We start from the raw sequence: 20,039 nt of genomic DNA on the forward strand, positions 1-20,039 counted from the left end.
CAGGGAAGAGAGGAAACATTTAAACTCAGGAGCTAAGGGGAAAAGCCCTGGTAACTACATCAGGCTTTCAGCTGAGATCCTTCTTAGTAAGGATGATAAGAAACTAGATAAACCATCACAAGGACTGAGGGTAGTTTTGAGATATCCCATTCTCCGATTGGATTTAAGGGATCTGTTTCTAGTCTAACCAAATGCCAGAAGCAAGGGTGATTCCTTTCTGGAGGAAGATAATATCATCCAAAGACTCAAATTATCACATTAATTTCTTACACTCAGTATCTGGTACTCATTCAAAAGTACCAGGCACACAAAAAGACAAGCATTGTTTGTTTCTTCTTGTATCTTTTAGTAAATGGAGAGAGATCCTCAGGAGATCCAGACGTTGAAATTATAAGACATGAACTTAAATGGCTAGGTGGAAAATTTTGGCAAAATAATCAAATCAACATTCTAAAACTGAAAAATATGATGCTGAAATTTAGAACTCAATGGAACTGTTTAAGAGCAAATTAGAATCCAGCTAAAGAGATAATTAGTAAACTGAAAGACAGGTCAAAAGAAAAGTCCAGACAGAAACGCTGAAAGTCAAAAGGTTAGAAAAGATACATGAGAGAAGAAAAAATGTATGGGAACTGGGGAACCACTCTAAAATGTAAGTGTTGGAATCCCAGAAGAAAAAGAGAGAAAATGAGGCAAAAGCAATATATAAATAGATAGTATCTCAGAACTTTTCAAGATGGATAAAGAACATTAAATTTCAGATTGAAAAAGCACTGCAAAACACAAAACAGGATAAACACACACACACACACACACACACACACACACGTAGGTACGTCATGATAAAATTGCAGAAAACAAAAAAGAGAGAAAAATATCCTAATAGCAGCTAGAGAAAATAGGAGACAATAAACTTTCTGCTTCTCAAAAAAAAAAAAAAAGTTATGAAAGCCAGAAAATAATGGAAAAATTTCAAAGTTCTATAAAAACTTAAGTGCCAACCTAGAATTCAAATTTCCAGTGACACAGCCTTCAAATATAAAGGTGAAATAAAGACACTTTTAGACTAAAAACTAAGAGAAATTGTCAGCAGCAAGCCACATTAAAAGAAATATTAAAGAGAATTCAAAAGGAAAATGATCCCAAATGGAAACTCAGAGATGCAGAAAGGTATAAAGAACAAGGAAAAAAGTAAATATGTGGTTACTTACGAATAAATATTGACTCTCTAAAACAATAGTAATAAACCCTTGCGATGCTAATATCTATATACAAATTTAAATGTATTTGTATATTATATATAATTAAATATGTATAATTAAAATATTTGACAACAAAAGCATAGAAATGGGGGTGGTGAGGTGGTAGAGTTAAAGGGTTCTAGTTCCTTGCATTATCTCAGAAGTGGTAAAATAACTCTGGGATGAATGTTGTAATTTCTATGGTAACTATGAAATAACTAGTAGATAATTTATAGTGTGAACAACCTAAAAAATATTTAAGTACTCCAAAAGAAGACAAAGAGAGAAACAGAATATAAAACACATGGAACAAAAAGAAAACAAACAGTAATTAGTAAAATGGTGGACTTAAACCCAAATATATAGATGTGAACATACATGTGAACAGACTAAGTCACCCCAGCTGAAACTCAAAGATTGCCCAATGTTAACAAACCACCTCCATCAGCATATTGTTTACAAGACATATTCCTTAAATATGATATCAAAAATTTGGAAGTAAAAAGACATAAAACGATATGTCAGGCCAATACTAAACCTGAATTTTTAAATACTATAAGTTAAGGGCTCACAGTTGGCTTTTGCATATGGCCCAACCACAGACAGGGAGGTATTCTCTGAGATCAGAATCTCAGCACAAGGCCACCCAGAAAAGTGTGTACAAGTTAAAGAAGTTATTGACTTGTATTTAAAGCATGTCTACCATTACATTTTATTAAATCTTTTAAAAGAAAATGAAGAGGTAAATAAGCCAGAGGCAGAATTAATGGCAGAGGATATTGAGGATCTAGATTTATGTTCTTCAGCTGATGCTAGCCAAGGAGAGAGCAGTTGAAGTTGTGGTTGTATAGCAATTTTTGAGGTGAGTTATCATGGATAAGATATATCATATAAAAACCAGAGTTTAATTTTTTCATGGGAAAAAATGGACTTCTTTAGCCAAAATAAAATGTTTTCTAAAATGAGTATTTAAAGATTATTAAAATTACATGAATTATTAGAATACTGTATATCCCCTTACTTAAAATTATTATTTAAATTATCTTCATATTTTTTCTCTTAAGGGTAAGTTATTATGGTTCAGATCACCTCAGTTATTGTCCTCAGGGAAGAAAGCTACCCTAATTGCCTCATTACAGATTATAGTTGTACTTGAACCCTATTACTAGGAAGTGACAAGCAGTAAACCTGTTCAGTTAAAAACTTCCAGGGCCAGCTGACTTGTGCAGCTGCACACAAATCTTTCGGATTCAGAAAGGAAAAGATATAGAGAGAAATGAAGCGTGGTAACACTGTAGAGAAATCCACTTTGGCCACTTGCATCCTTTCTGAAAACTGGTCTCGGACAAATCTAAAAAGAAAGATACAGAAATTTAGTTTAGAACACTAGTACTTAAAATTGACTAAAAATCCAGTATAAATATTAGCCATTGTTCTTTCTCCAATGTTCTACCTGTAAAAAAAAAACAAAACACTTAAATCCCAAATAACATAAGTCTAGATTTTTTAAAATACTGTATTTACTTTCAGTGATCCGTTCTAAAGAATCTAGATCTAAAATTTCTAAAATCCATGGGAAAAAGAAATCTGAAATCTAGTTCTTTAAGCTATAGCTGTTTTTTTTTTTCCTTTTTGCTTTACCCCAAATTCAATAAATCAGCAAGTCCTATCAGCTTTACCTACAGAATATAGCCCCAAATCCTGCCCCCACCCTCATGTCCACTGCTATCACTCTGGCCCAAAGCACCTCCATCTCTCTGCTCTACTATTGCAAAAGCCTCCTGATGGTCTCCCTGCTTCCACTTTAGTTTTCCTAGAGCCCATTCTCCTTAGAGCAGCCCTAGTGGTTTTTTAAAAATACAAATTAGGTAATGTCACTCAAGCAAGTAAAAACTTACAATGGCTTCCCAATGCAATTAGAATAAACACCTCTGGCTAAATCATACTTAGCGGTGAAATATTAAATGCCTTCTCACTAACATCAGGAATAAAGTAAGAATGTCCACTCTCACTACTTCAATTTAACGTGTACTGGACATCCTAGCCAGTTGAACAAGACAAGAAAAAAATAAAAGGCATACATGTTAGGAAGGAAGCAGTAAAACTTCTCAATTTGTCTACCATGTATGTAGAATCTACAAAATAATTACAAACAACTATGGAATCTACAAAACAACTAAATTGTTAAATTTATTAGTATGAAGTTATTGATGATTTTCTTTTATTCACTTTTTAATGTTTGTAAGATCTATAGCAAGACCCCTTTTTCATTTGAGTTTTCTCTTTTTTTCCTTTGTTACTCTTGCTAGTAGTATATCAATTTTATTACTATTTTCCAAAAACCAGCTTTTGTTTACTTAGATTTTCTCTATTGTTTGTCCATTTTCTATTTTATTGATTTCCACTATTATTTTTTTCCTTCTACTTACTTTGGGTGTAGTTTGCTATTTTTTTCTAGTTTCTTAAGGTGAAAATTTAGATAATTTTAAATCCTCTTTCTTCTCTACTATAAGCATTTAATGACATACTTTCCTCCAGCAGTGCTTTAGCTGCATCCCACACACTTGGATATGTTGCATTTTCATTATCATTCAATCTGAAATATTTTCTAATTTCTCTTGTGACTTCTTCTTTGACTATAGGTTGTTTATAAGTAAGTTAATTTTCAAATATTTGGGGATTTTTAAGATATTTTAATTATTCTCAAATTTACTGGATTGTTGTTAAAGAATATACTTAAGATTTCAACAATTCTGAAATATATTGAGTCTGATTTTGGGGACTATTAAATGATGTATCTTAGTGAATGTTATTTTGTTCCTAAAATGAACATTTATTTGTAAGTTGTTGGTTTTCTGTAAATACTAGGTCAAGGAGGTTAAGAAAATTCCTCAGTTCTTCTATATTTTTTGTTTAGTTGTTCTATTAATTCTGTCAGTTTTGTTTCATTTTTGAAACTACGATTTGGTACGTGCATGTTTATAATCATTGTGACTTCTTGATGAATTGATCCTTTTTTCATTATAAAATGTCCCTCTCTGTCTCTCTGGTAATATCCCTTTGTCTTGAAGTCCATTCTAGCTGATATTGATATTGCCACCCTGCTTTTATATGCTTACTATCTGCATGTGATATCTTTTCCTTTCTTTTTACTTTTAGCCAATCAGTGTCTTTATATTGAAAGCATATTCCCCAGCCCCCGTTGTCAGGATACAGTACGATCTTGTTTTTGTTTTTTAGCTCCTTTGACAACCATTGCCTTATCTAAGGGTTTAGTCCCCTTATATTTAATATAATTATTGATATGGTTGAATCCAAGTCTCATTGTTATTTGTTGTTTGGTTATCCCATCTGTTTCATGAAAATTCACTTCTCCTCTCCTGCCTTGTTTGGAATTAATAAGTTTTTTGGTATTTCATTTTAATTCCTTTGCTGGCTTTTTAGAATACCTCTTGCATTGCTCTTTTAAATTGCTGCTAGGAAGTACAATTTGCATCTTGAATTTTTCATGTCTATTTAGAGTTGATATGCACATAAAATTAAAGGACAGTGCAACAGTATAGTTTTCACTGTCCTTTGTGATTTTGTTTCATATATACTGAATCTACTTAAGTTATAATCCCCACAATATATTGTTTTCACTTTAAAGTCATACGTCTTTAAAGTGACTTAAACTTTTTATATTTTCCCACACATGTACCATTTCCTGTGCTCTTCATTCCTGCTTATAAATCCAAGTTTCCATCTGGTATTAATTTCCTTAGCCTGAAAGACTTCCTTTAGCATTTCTGTACTGCAGGTCTTCTGATGACAACTTTCGTCAGTTTCCTTTTATCTGTAAATGTCTTTATTTCACCTTAATATCAGTGGTACTATTATGACCCCATTAATTAATTAAAATAATTATCATCTTGTAGTCAATCTGGTTTCCGCTATTTCCTCTTCTTCTCCTCTCCTTTTCCTTCGCCTTCCTCCACTTTTCTATTATTTCAAAGTAAGTTCAAGACAGCATATCATTTCATCTATAAATATTTCAGTGTGTATGACTAAATAAGAATATTAAAAGGCACATACTCTAATACCATAATCATACCTAAATGAATTAAACAATAATTTCTTAATGCAACATGTATAAAGAAAACTTTTTTATATGATGTCCATCAAGTAAACTTCTTACATTGCATTTCAAGCCACCTAAGCACAGATGGCTCTTGAATCGTTACAAAATCCAGGCCCTACCAAAGAGATTATCTTGGGGGCTAGAGAGGCCTTAGACCAAAGAGACAATTCATAGCCCCTGCAGCCACCAAGTACACACACACAAAAAAAGATATTTAACACCTGATTGTCCTCTTTAGATATTAGCAATAAACATCTGCTACAGTCCCAAGCCACCAAATAGGGTGGTCATAGTTGAATAAGAATCACTAGAACAAACATGTTTGGAAGCAATCCAGGTATCAGTAAATCAAATTCTTCCCTGGAAACTCTAGTCTCTTCCAAACTTAATGGAATTATAGATTTTGTGACCAATCTCACAGCTGATTGGAAACTTTGGGACCAAGAACCTATCAGAACTCATGTACCTTAGGCCATTGAGACTGTAGAACTTGTCATTGCTAAGCGGCAACTGCTGCCCTGTTCCAGGGTCCTAATGAACACAGAAAGACTCACTGAACGAAAAGTCATGACTCTGAACATGACTTCATCCTGCAAGGGGTCTTCTCTGATCTAAATTCCCATGGAGTGGGTCAAGCCTCAGAAGATTCCACTGTAAAATGAAAATGGCACCTCCAATTAGGGACAAAAAGGACCTCAGTTTCCTTCATGAACAGGTTGCTGAACATGCATTAGACGCAGTCAGTTTTGGCCATGAATTTACCCAACCTGCTGACTTAACTGGAGCCTCATTTACAAGTCTTAGGAGAAGGAAAAGTTCTAGCTCGCAACAAGAACACCAACTAATATATGTAGAAGGAATTAAGAAGTTAGAAAATCACTAGGCATAGTATTAATTGCTTCAGATAAGAATCATCAATGGATGCTAAATGGATGAAAGTGTGATAAGAAACAGAGTATTTGCAGATTCAGGTATTTTTTTAATTAATTTAAAACTAATCACTCAAATACTTTTTAGTTACTTATTAATTAATAAGTGCAAATTATTTAATAATTAGCTATCTTAACCAAGTGGTAAAGTCAATATCCTAAGCAATGTGACAAACTGACATGGTAGGTCCTGCATTTGATTCACTGAGAAGAACACAGCACTACTTGTGTGTTATTCCTGCCAAGAATGTAAAACCTGAATGTAACCTTGAGGAAATATCAGTCAACCACAAACTGAAGGTCATTCAACAAAGTAGCAGATAGTACTCTTCAAAAGTGTCAAGTGAGAAAAGACAAGGAAAAACTGAGTGATTGCTCCACATTGAAGGTGGATATAGAGACATGAAAACTACAAAAGTGACCCTGGACTGGATTCTGGACTGAGAAGAAAAAGACAATTATAAAGAACATTTTTGGAACAATCAGTAATAATGAACGGAGTCTTGGGTTAGATTGTGGTGCTGTATAAACGCTGATCTCCTGATATTGGAGAATGTACTTTGATTTTTCAACATAGTGTCCTTGTATTTTAGGACATACTGAAATGTCCTTGTTTTTTAGGACATACTGAAATATTCATGTTTATAACTTACTCTCAAATGATTCAGAATAATAAGGAAAAATGGTAAAATGTTAACAACTGAGGAAATCAGGTGAAAACTATAAAGGAATTATTTGTACTATTTCTGCAACTTTTTTGTAAGTTAAAAATTATTGCAAAATTAAAAGTTTCTTTTGTTTTGTTTTTGTTTTTGTTTTTTGTAAAGGAGAAGCTATAAGCTTCAGTTCCAAGGTTTAATGATTGTTTATTATGTATGTTATACAGTTCTAGTCTCCAGGCTTTATTTTAAGTCATTGCTCTTTCTTGATTCCTGTCCATGCAGCCTTGTCACAACCTGAGACAAAACAGGTGGCTTCAAATGAACCTGTTGGCATGCCAGTCTGGGGAAAGTGTGTGTGTGTGTGTGTGCCTGTCCATGCAGCCTTGTCACAACCTGAGACAAAACAGGTGGCTTCAAATGAACCTGTTGGCATGCCAGTCTGGGGAAAGTGTGTGTGTGTGTGTGTGTGTGTGTGTGTGTGTGTGTGTGTGTGTGTGTGTGTGTGTGATGTAAGCGAGAGGGTAACGAACGAAGTTGTTGTGCATGTATTGGCAGTACATCGTATCCTCAGACAAAAATGTCACTTGGGGACCTTCTCAGTATTGATAGAGATTAACATTCAAACTGAATGAGACGGTGAGAACATCAAGAACAGTTAATCCCAATGGATCACTGACCTAACTCCTCACCGTCTAAGGTAGGCAATCATTTCATTAACCCTTGACAGACAATTTGCTCTCATTTAGAGTTATAAGCAGATTAATAAAATAAGACGCAAAACAGAAATGTTTTCAGCCTCCTTTTCAAAGACAGGACTCAGTCTCTTCGAAATTTTTGTCCCCATCCCTATTCCCATCCCACAGCATCTACTGTTCTATCCCAGTGGAACAAAAGACATGAATTGAGTCTGAATTCTTTTTTAAATATTTGTTCCTAGTCTGTGCGGTTCCAAGGACACATTCAAGTATAATGAATCTTAAGCAAGAAGGAAAGAAAATGCTTCAGTCACATAAAAAAATCAGTTCCTGAGGAGCAGAAAGAACTAGGGTGGTTTGCGGTAATGATTGTGGCTCATTGCACTTTAGTTAAGGTTGCAAAGCAAGAAGTCTGTGAAGAGAAATAACATGTAAGGAGACAATGAACAAAATGTACTTTGCTCATTCATTGTGACAAGGATAGCTTTATTTAAATAATTCATGATAATGCTTTGCAGTGTGCTACTGAATGTACAATGTGTACTTTGCAAAAATAACAAGACTTGGTAATATGGAACTTGAATCTAATTCTCTGCTCTTAAATTTCAGATAAGAAGTAGAAAGAAGCTGCCAAAATTGTGAGAAAATGACTGGGAGAACAGCTTGGAGAGGTGGCCTGGAGAGGAACGAGTGGCTTTGGCAGAGGTCTCTGTTTTTCTAGTTGCCCAGATAGCATCTCTTAGTCTTGTCTGGTTTGCAAATACTCTACGGCATGGTAAGGATCTGTATTACGTAGGTTTCCACACAGATGCCATTGTCACACAGAATAATGACTGGGATTGGGGTATAAAGGAAATGGAGCTTATAATCCGGTGGAGGAGATAGACATTAAATGGTGAGGGAGTCGCCATGCTAAAGTTTTCAGTGAATGAGGCAGTCACGTTGGGTGTAGGTAAAGCCATAAGGAGGGGAGACTAAAGAGTTTTGTTAAAAGGTTTAAAATAATTTATATATTCTTATTCACAGTTAAATGGATGTACATATACACAAAAAATTAGAAGATCAAATCTGGGTGGTGGAATTATGAATGACTGGTTTTTTCCTCTTTTTTGTTTATCTTCATTTTCCAACGCTTCTACAAAAGCCTGTTATTATTATTAAATAGACAAAAAGGGCCCAAGGCTTTCATACATGTCCCCTACAGGTAGAACATACATCGTCCAAGTCTCTGCTTGTCTCACTTCTACTCTACCTTCGAACTCCAGCATAAACGTCAGATCTCAGAGAAGGCTTCCCTGATGTCCTGGACGAGGTGAGGTGCCCATTACTTTTTCTTTGTCACTTAGAACAGTTGTAGCTATTTATTTGATACCTATTGAGCTGGCTAGGCCTGTCTTAAATTGTAAAAAATAAAGAATAATGCATGCACACAGACTGGTTATTGTTACATAATTACAGAATGACTTTCCCAGTTATTATTACATAACTGTGGCCAATGAAGCAACACAGTGCTGGGGAAGGAGCAAGAAATTTTATCTGGAACCAGCATAGTAGATACAAGTCATGTGGTTAATAAAAGGCTGTTCGTGCAACAGTATAGGTAACCATATAAGGTGATGACAGTGGATTTTTAGGGTGATTTTTAGGGGTACTGCCAGAACCTCCCCCCCACCTTCCTATCAGGCTGACCATTCCTGCTACCCAAACACTTCCCTGTTGGAGGCCACTGTCACTCACTGAGCACTCCTTACTGAATGCCACTCATACCCTTTGCTGAAAACTATCTTTTATACTTGATGTGCATAAAAGTGTAATCTAAGCACTATTTTTGTGTTTCTATCCTTGCTGATCCTCAAACTTAGTCCTTTTTTGGACTCACTCACCATTTAATGTCTGTCTCCTCACTGGGCTATACACCCCATAAAAGAAAGCATGGCGGTTTTCTTATCTGCTGCTCTGTCCCAGCACCTAATATGGTGCTTGCACCTTTTCAGGGGTTAAATAAATGTGCATAAATTAGAATAAAGAATGAAAAAAATAGTAAAAGTTAAAAATATAAAGAGAAAATCACTGCTAGTATTAATTTCCTGTTGTCACTATAATAAATTATCAACAACTTAGTGGCTTAAATTAATATAAATTTATTCTCTCAAAGTTTTGGAGGTCAAAAGTCTGAAATCAGCTGCACTGGGCTAAGGTCAAGGTGTTGGCAGGGCTAGTTCCTTCTGGAGGCTCTGAGGGGAGAGTCTGTTTCCTAGCCTTTTTCAGGTTCTAGCAGCTGCCTGCACTCCTTGGCTCATGACCCCTTCCTCCATCTTCAAAGTCAGCAGCATAGCATCTTCAGATCTTTCCCACTGCTTCATCATCATCATCATCATCTCTTCTGACTCTTACATCTTTTGCATGCCTTGTAAGGACCACTGTGATTATGTTGAGTCCCAAAAACACAAGAAAATCTCCCCATCTCATAATCCTTAATCACGTCTGCATAGTCCCTTTGTCACATAAAGTATCCTTCACAGGTTCCAAGGGTTGGGGCATGGACATATACGAAGGCCATTATTTAGTCTACTACACTAATCTAACTTCTGAGACATGGAAAACACCCCAAAGTATTTACAATGGTGCTAAGATGTACTGTCAACTATCCAATGAGGGGTAAAGAATTCACCTTTTTATATTTTACTACAAGTTTTAGTCTACTAAAATATGAACTTCAGAGAGCAGGAACTATTTACACTCTGTTTAATGGTGAATCTCATGCACCTAGAACTGTGCTTGGTACACAGTAGGCACTCAATAAATACTTGTAGAATGATAAATACATAGACTTTAGCTTTTGCCACTAATCATTTACTTCCCCTTCTTTAGTTAAAATAATCTCAATTTCTATTTGGTGGTCCATGTGGTTCTATGGAAGCTGACTCCATCCCTGGCTCCACAAAGCCCATGGTCAAGGCTATGTCAATTCCTGTGAGTCAATCCCCAGGCCACAGCAATTAGTCAGATGTGAACATGGACCTAAACTAGTTTAATGAGAGTGAAGCCCAAACAAAGAAAGTCTTTTTTCTTCTGGACACAATGGGGGATACGTAATAATGAGGCCGTGATCGCCAAAGGCAGAACAGAGGGACAGAAAGAAACAAGTTATTGGTTTTATTACTGAACCTTTCACTTAAGGATCAACTGCAGCCAAACCTACCTCTGGATGTTTCAGTTATATCAGAGTAAAATATTTCTATATTATGTGTGTCAAGTTTAAGGTTACTTACAATGAAACACATTCTAAAACCATTCAGTAGTATCACAAGTGAAAGATGAAAAAGGCACCTGTAGAACCTGAACCAAGAACTGTGTTTCATTGCATTGAGAATGGAAGTGATGAGAAACTCATTGGTCTGTGCTTTTGCCTCCAAGGAGACTCAAGTAGAATTAAGAGGTGGAAGAAGCCTGGGACCTTCAGTAGACCCAGGCTTTGTGCCTTACACTTGGCTGTGTACCACATCACCCCAGGAACTTGGTAAAAACAGCTTCCTCAGCCACATCCCAGGTACGTAGAGCCAAAATATCTATGGAGTGAAACTCGCAGTCTATTTTTACAAACTCCAAGTGATTCTGATGGGCCTACCCCTTCTCTATATTGGTGAACTTGACTTTCCACTGGTGGAAGAGGCAGACTAGCAGATTCTGATGCTGATTCCAAAGTCAAGTACAGAGAGTTGAATGCATATACGGTAGCCTTAAGAGTATGTAGAACTTTTGAAGCTCTGAATTAAAAACTTAGACTCTACACAAGGGTCTGAAGGGCTCTCTCCTATGTGTGAAGGACATCAGTTTGACTGCTAAATGCTTTTTTGTTTTTCCGAATCTAGCTGGTTCTCAGTTAGATTCTGGAGAGTAATATGACCAGAGAATTGACGAGTAGGTAAATGGACTATTATGGACAATTTTTTAAAACCTATTTATCTTCCTTTCATTTTTCTTAAACAATAAGGAAAACTATGGCCGCTCCAGGACCAGTGAATTCACAGGTTCAATGATGTATGTCATCAAGGGTCAAAGATTTTCCATATTTTCTCTTTGCCGACTCAACAGCTTGCTTTGGTCCTCAGGCTTATCCCCTGAGGTAGTTCCCAAAGAACTAGCTACTGTGAGCACAGCCCCTCACACAACAGAGACCACAGGCTAGGAGATTGGAAGAGGGCATGTCCCTTCTTCATGTCCCTATTTAAGTCTCTTTGTGAGCGAAGAAAATGCTCCCAGAAGCTCTCTAGCAGCCACTCTCCTATGTCTCCTTGGGCAGAATTAATATCCTCACACCCTTTCCTAAACCAGCAACCACCAACAGGGATGGCATTATTATGGTCTGTCTAACCCTGAGTCACCCTTGGTGGGCCAGGGTGACCAGCCAACCAGAAAGCACATAATACTGGGGATAGACAAGCCTTCTGTCAGGAAGAAGAGAAAATGAGGAATGGTGTGAGCAGGCTGGTAATCAAGTGTCCAGCTCACTAAACAGGCATTGAAGAAAGAAGAGGAAAGATCAGTCCAGCCACCTAAGTATTTGATCAACTTGACCTTTGTAGACGCTGGCCCCTTTCCTTCAGAACTTATCTCAGTTCTTGCTCTTCTTTACATTTAAGATAATACTTGGGAGTATTTTTTTTTCACTTTTAAAGTTATTTTAACATATTTATAGTAAGTCCTAATATATATAGACCTAATTTTTTATTAAAGTATAGTTGGCATAAAACACTGTATTAGTTTGAGGTGTACAACATAGTGATTCAACATTTATATACCCTACGATGCGGTCAGCATGACAAGTCTATTAATCATTTATCATCATGTAAAATTATTACAATATCATTGACTATATTCCCTGTGTTGTATACTACATCCCCTGGCTTATTTACTTTATAACTAGAAGTCTGTACCTCTTCTTCCCCTTCATCTTATAATGTTCTTTTTCGCCCATCCTTCTACCCCCTCCTCTGGCAATCATAAGCTTGTTCTCTGTATCTGTTTCTGTTTTGCTTTGTTAGTTTATTTTAGATTTTACATGTAAATGAAATCATATGGTATTTGTCTTTCTCTGTCTGACCTATTTCACATCACTTAATACCCTCTATCTCCATCCATGTTGTCACAAATGGCAAGATTCATTCTTCTATATTGGTAATATTTCATTAAATACATATACTTCATCACTTTTATCCATGCATCTATTGATGGGCACCTAGATTGTTTCCACATCTTGGCTATTTTAAATAATGCTGCAATGATATAGGGATGCATATGTCTTTTCAAATCAGCGTTTTTGTTTTCTTCAAATAAATACCCAGAAAAAGAATTGCTAGGTTGTAGGGGCATTTTTTTTTTTTTAATGAATAAAAGTGGTTTTATTATCTGGCAATGCAATCTTACTCATTTCTTTTCCCTTATGTTTAAATTTTTCTTAGTCATTATTGTCCATTTTCTTTTCCAGATTAGCTTTAAAATCAGTTTCTTGAGGTCCATAATAAAGTCCCGTTTGGGGATTTGTACTGAGATTGAACTGAACTTGAAGATTAATTTGGAGGGAATTAGCATCTTTAAACATGGCACACTGATCTGTTTATTCAGGTTTTTTTTTCTAACTATTCTTTAAATTTATAATTTCTTTATTAATGATCTTATACTTATCTTTTTAGTTTTATGTAACACATATAGAGAAGCAAAGCTGAGATACTGGGGCCGAAGGGGGTCTGGGGGTCGGGGGGGCGGGGAGGGGATAAGCGAGTGCGCGTGAGCGAGCGATCCCTGGTATTATGGTTTGAATCCAAGGATTTAGCCCAGCCTGAAGCTAGACAAATCTTAATAAATTCCCATTTCTTCCTAAATTGGTCTGAATTCCATTTCTGTTACTTGCACTTGAAAGCTATCTGACCATGAAATCAAAAGAATACATGGAGTAGGAGGAAAGATGACAAAGATTCACTGAATGCCTATTGTGTACTATGGGCACTCTGCTTCTGCTTCTAAGACTTGCTAGGCCACTTAGGTCTCATGGGCAGCCACTTCTGCACTTATTCTGCTGTAACCTTCTTGGGCATCTGAAGACATTCTCAAATACAGAATACAGACAAATAGTCCCTTAAAACATTGTCTCCATTCTCCCATGAATTATCTGTGAATTTGATTCTTCCTATGCAGAAGGTAAAAGGACACACTGAGTATACCCGGAAGGTACTATCATATACTTCATAGATGGCTGGTAGCGTTATCCGGGCTGCTGCGTTTGGGAAGTTGTGCAGTGAACTTCAAGGGGTGCCATTCACACAGACGACACCACTGGGGTTGTGTGACATGGCAGACAACATTACTGTGCATGATTCCTTCTGGATTGCTTTACAGAGGTCGTGAATTAATTACAGTATGAAAAGTCTTGATTGAAGCAAGGTATTAGTAATCTCCTCTATTCAAAAACTTGTAGTATCTTGAAAAGTTCTTTCCTCCTAAGAACTATCAAATAAAAATTTTTTTCTGGTTATCTTTTTGTTATTGTTGTAATTAAGAGTGTTTTCAACACCTTCCTTCACTCAATAAGCATTTATTGAGTGGCTACTATGTACCTGGTATTGCTGTAAGTGCTAAGGACAGAATGAGTCACCAGAAAAAGTTCTTGCCCTGTTGGGGCTCCATTCTAGTGGAGTAGAGAGACTGTAAGTAAACAAACCAAAAAGTACTGTATATGACAATGTCACGTGGTGCTAAGTGCTACAAAGATAACTTAAACATTATTAAGGGACAGTGGAACCATTTACAAAATGGTTCAAGTTCACGGGTTTGCCTGGTATGGGCAATGGCCTACCCAACATCCACTCTCCCTCTGTCCCCATCTCACCCAAGAAAATAGCTTTGGGTTTTCGTTTTCTCCTTTCCTTTTAAACTCAAGGATTTTCTTTCTTAGCTTCATCCATCCCTAAAAACGAACCCAACAACATCATACGATTGCCTGTGACCATCTGATCCATGTGAAAGGATAGGAACATGTCCAGAATATGGCTAAGGGGCGGAAAGACTCAGGGTGACTCAAATTTCAAGACTGTATTAGATATTTAGAACCCCAGAGTGTCCCTGAATATCCACTCTCCTCTCCACTGCCTCTGCACAGAAATATTCTTTCAAATGGATGTTCAGTAACTCACAGTGATATAGCTGCACACACACACGCAGATAATCCATCCATATCTTGGGAATGAATTTGTGTGAATGTTGCCCCACCCACCAGGGAAAGCTACAAGTTTTAACAGCTCCAGCCCTGAATGAAAGGCCTTTGTGTAGGGCGTTACCTGGTACTGAGCAGAGGCAGTTTGAAACCAGTTCCACCAGTGTGGCTAGGAGACTGATGCAAACTTCTCAGGTTTCTCCAAGTGTGACAGACACAAACAGTCCAGTTTCCTTTAAGGAGTCACAGGAAAGCTCAGCCTAGTCAAGTGGCCCGAGGACGACAATACTGGAAACCATTAGACATGTGGCTAATAAGCATAATGCCCTGGGGGAAGTGCCATGGTAGAGGTTCGTAAAAATTCCTGGGGGGGAAAGATGAGCAAGGAAGGGTTCTCAGGAGGGGTAACATGTAAGTTGAGGTCAGAGGCAAAATTTGCCAGAGGGGTGGTTTAAGAAGCTGAACTTTTGAAAAATGTCTTAAATATCATAAAACTCCATTTAAGAAATCTTCTTAAACCTTAACAATATGGAATATTTCTTAGGACAGAAAAGAAAAATCTTAGATACTTGAATATATCTCACAGAGATTAAGAAGAAACTTTTAAAGAAAATGTGACAACATATTTCTGACCAATACTACAATATCGTGGCTAAGCTTTATAGTTGTAACTGCCTGAATTAAAACAATATTATTCAGAAATTATAAACTAAAACATCTAATACAATGGCTTCTCTGCCTTGAAAACAAAGTATTTTGCTCAAATATAGCCTAACCTATGTATAAGGATTTCAGACATTCAAACAATGATAAATTCTCTCATTTATTCACCAGTTATTCACAGTTAAGAGAGAACAGGGACTGTATGAATAAATATGATTCAAAATTAAAGGCTGATTGCCCTGTCACCATTTGACCCAGCAATTCCATTCCTAGGTATATACCTAAATGAAATAAAGACATCCATGTAGAAAAACTTGCACACAGATGTTCATAGCAGCATTATTCAAAACAGCCAAAATGTGAAAACAACCTAAATGTCCATTACTTAATGAATAAATAAAATATGACATATCCATGCAATGGAATATTATTTGGTTATAAAAAGGACAGAAGTGCTGATACATGCTTCCAAAAAAAGGGATGAACCTTGAGAACGTTATAATACATGAAAGTAGCCAGTCACACAAGAACACATATTGTATGATTCCATTTATGTGAAAAGTCCATAAAAGGCATACTTGATAGAAACAGAAAGTAGATTAGTGGTTGCCCAGTACAGGGAGATAGAGATGGAGTGTGACTGCTAATGGGTAGGAGGAGTTTCTTTTGGGGGTGATGAAATGTTCTAAATTTAGATTATGATGATGCACAACTCTGTGAATTTACTAAAACCACTGAATTGTACCCTTTAAGTGAATGAATTTATTATCTGTGAATTACATCCCAATAAAGATGTTTAAAAGAAAGTTGATTACATTACCTTTAAAAATAAAATAAGTTGGGTTTTTAGATTTAATTTAAATAGCCAGTTCAAATTAGATTAGATATCAGCACATGGTATCTGTAGACGTTGGTGAGGAGAGAAATGGCTGACAGAAAGTAATGGGGAGGAAATAGTGTAAGGAAGACTTAATCTAGACTTTGGGAGTAAATTGATTGGTGTCCAACAACAAAAACCACTGCTACAAATTACAGATGGGTTCAGGATGCCAAATTTAGAGACCAGAACAACTTCCCCTGAAATCAGCAGCCCAGAATATGTAATAACAGCTTTGTGGAACTATGAAGTACATACAGCTCTTTGCAGAAACACAGCTGCAATGAAAAAAGCAAAGTAATTTCACTGAACAGATTAGTTCCATATCCTTGTTACATAGAAAGAAGAATTCAGGTACCAGACAAAGAATGCAATTTACAATGACAAAATGTCAGGCCTAATGTTAAAAAGCCTCAAAATATACCGCAAGCTCTCTAATGACCTCTAGTGGTTAGAACTAAAATTGCTTGATTTATGATACAGGAGACTATACCACAAAGCAATTCTTATCTTGCAAGCTGTAAAGTTGGAGTAAAAGGAAACCTAACTAATGACTGCAGTAAAAAGTTCCCTTCCTTATTTTTCAACCATTGGCTAAAGAGTCTATTTTTCTGTGGCTTGTCTTTGCAGCGTCTTTCAACACACCCAGGAACGTGTCCGTCTCTCTCCATTGACTTGGTGACTTCATCAGGGACAGTTGGTTAATAATCCACTATGTGCCCACAGATGCAGGAGAAAGCTGACAACAGAGAAGGTGAGTGAGGAGGTAGAAAAAATGAAATGGATGATCAAAAGAGATGAGCAGGAAAAAGTGCAAGAAAAAGTGGGAGGCAGTTTTGCAAACTAAAATAAGCCAATTTGGTCTTGCACAACACTCAAGTTCTTTTTGGTAGCTACCAAAGTTCAAAGGTTAATCTCTTCCCCTAGCCTCACCAGCATGTTATAGTGAAAGTCACTAAAACCAAATGATACCACACCTCGACTTTCACTAAGCCAACCTTAATAAAGAAGCCCAAATCACCACACACAATCTCTTCTGTAAGTTTGATGAAATCCCAGCTCTCTGTCCTTTCGGTAAAAGTTTCACTCAATTGAAAATGGACAAGAAACAGGACAAATTCCTGAAACAAGATTCTAGCATTGCCCTGACCTTTGGTCTCTACCAGATCTCCAGACTGACAAGGCCACTTGTTTGGGGATGAAGCCTGGGAAACCATCCTTACAGGCACCTGCTCTCAGCCTGTCTGGATTCTTCACTCAAGCCCGGGCATGCTGGAGGGCTCTCTGGAATATTTTGGTCTGTCCCACAGCTGAATATCTTTAGTTTCACCAAAGAAAGTCCATTTCTAACATTCATCTGCCAAGCAAACAAGCCACTAGTTGCTCTGATAATAACGAATGTCTGATATTTGCTATGCTATTTAGCAAAGTATCTGGTCATAACTAAGTCTGTGACCTTCCTAATACAATGCTAGCTAACTACGCCTAGAGTATTAATTCCTGATCAGAACATTAGCTATCCCTGGTATTTCAACTAATACCTTCAAATGTCACATTGTCTCTGCTGGAGTATTTCAAAGAAAATAATAGACATAACAGGAGGGAAGGGTTAAGAATAAGAACAAGGACCCACTGGCAATCAGTGACCAATGTACCAGATATCTACTTGAAGTATCTTGTCTGCCCGGTAGTTCCAAGGAGAAGTTAATATACGAAGAGAATGTTAAAAATTTACTGGCTGAAGCTATTTACAAATTATGGTAAAAACTAAACCTCCCACCGTGCTATGAAGATATTAAAGCACTCAACTTTTCATTTCATGCTCAGGAGGAAGCAGCACTAGAAGGGTCTGTTTATAAATCTTAAAATATCAATTGCTTTATTTGTTTGTTGGTTTGTTTCTAGGAGAAAAAGAAAAAAACCTTAAAGGTTATATAAACATTTTACTATATTTTGTTTTCTTTAAGAACAAATGATAATTACCTCGTTAGGCTACATTTACCTTAATTGTGATTTAGTGCATCGTAAAAATATCGTGAATAAGAATTCTTGACGTTGCTTGTTAGTCCAGAGGTCGAACCAGTGACTTATAAGGGCCACTCTTTCCTGAAAGAGCTATAAAGGGGGGAAATGGGTATTTTCCTGTATATTTAACGTAGTCTTAGTTGCTAAGCAATCCTTAGGCAATCTAACAGCTTCACAGCTAACATTTGCATAGCACGTTACAGTTCACAAAGCACTTTCACATGTGTAGCAGGGGTCTCTCTCGTCAGCTTTGACTGCTCTTATTCAGGGATACGGACAAGCCCAGGCTGGTTGGGTGGGCTGGCGGAAAAGGCTGGGGTGACATAATTATAGAGGGGCCCAAGAAGGCCTCTTTCAAAACAAAAAGATAATCCTGGCTCTTGTTCCTACCTAAGTTAATGTGACCTGGGGAAACAGATTCCAAACATTTTATCTTGAAAACACAAAGAGGCTACACTTGTTTAAGTATGAAAATAAGGCCGTTTGAAGTCGGTTTGATTTTGTTAAACCACAGTCCTATATCTTCATAGCACTCACCAAAATGAAGGTTAATAAATATCGCTAAATAGCCGTTGTTAGATGTGTCTCCTGGGAAGACATACACCAAGAAACAGTGTCCCCTCCCCCACCCCAAACCTGGATTTCAGTCCAGCTTTGCTCAGATGACATATACCAACACATTGGCTTTATTACTCAGTGGGGCTTTGGCCCTGGTCTGTCTGGTTTCCTTCCCTTGTGAATGGGCCTGAGCCAGGCATGAGCTGTGAGGACTCAGCCGGCCTTCTCCATGAAGATCTGACAGCCATTCAGTGACTACTTCCTGTGCTACCCTTCAAAGGGCAGTGGAACTGTACAGTTGGCACAGGAGGGAAGAGAGGATTAAAGAAATACACAGAATTACACATTAACACTCTCCACACCAAATACCACCCAAAGTACTTCCTCTTTCCTCCTTCCCCAGTACAGCCAACAGTGTGTGTTCTAGAGCTTTCTATTTTGTCCCTGGAGGTACAGAGGAAAGGGAAGACAGATCTTGAGCCTCCCATCATTTGAGAGTTGGAGACTGGGGTGAAAAGAGACTATCTTTGGTGCAGACAAATGTAGGTCTATTTTTATTTAAAGTAATTCAAAAAGTAAATTCTTTAGAAGGTTTTAAAAAATATATATGGCAACATGAAACCTAATATTTCCTAGTAAATTTAGCCTTACAAATTAAACTTGTTTTATTGTACAGTATGTAACTCACCTGTCTATTTAATGACTTGTTGGTAAATGGTGTCCAGGCACTGAATCTCCGGTGGAAGCTCTCCATCTCCAGCGTTTTCCTGGAAGAATCCCGAGCTGACATCTCAGCAAATTATTTTCTTCCGATCCTAGAAACCATAGGTTCATTTCAATAGATACTGAGTTAAGATCACGTAGAAACATCCAGCATCTTGATGTTGTCCTTATAGGAATTATATAATTATAGCAATTTGTTTAAATACATATATTTATATACATATAATTACAGCAATTCATTCATATATATACATATATACACATATATACAATTCATTCATGTATATATATATATCTCCATGGAAAATAATCCATACAAATAAAGATAGGGAGTTC

The 20,039-nt window shown here is 36.8% G+C and overlaps 1 protein-coding gene across 1 annotated transcript in view; it reads right to left on the minus strand.

Annotated features, from left to right (window-relative positions):
- ECT2L (epithelial cell transforming 2 like) overlaps positions 1–20,039 on the minus strand; it is a 75,908-nt gene that overhangs the window by 35,059 nt on the left and 20,810 nt on the right. The window contains 3 exon segments of the mRNA XM_023528383.1: positions 2,430–2,592; positions 18,400–18,512; positions 19,669–19,795. Coding sequence (XP_023384151.1) covers positions 2,430–2,592; positions 18,400–18,512; positions 19,669–19,770 — 378 coding nt within the window. The 5' untranslated portion in view covers positions 19,771–19,795.

Source organism: Pteropus vampyrus, unplaced genomic scaffold (genome assembly GCF_000151845.1).
Source record: "Pteropus vampyrus isolate Shadow unplaced genomic scaffold, Pvam_2.0 Scaffold24, whole genome shotgun sequence".
Classification (NCBI taxonomy): domain Eukaryota; kingdom Metazoa; phylum Chordata; class Mammalia; order Chiroptera; family Pteropodidae; genus Pteropus; species Pteropus vampyrus.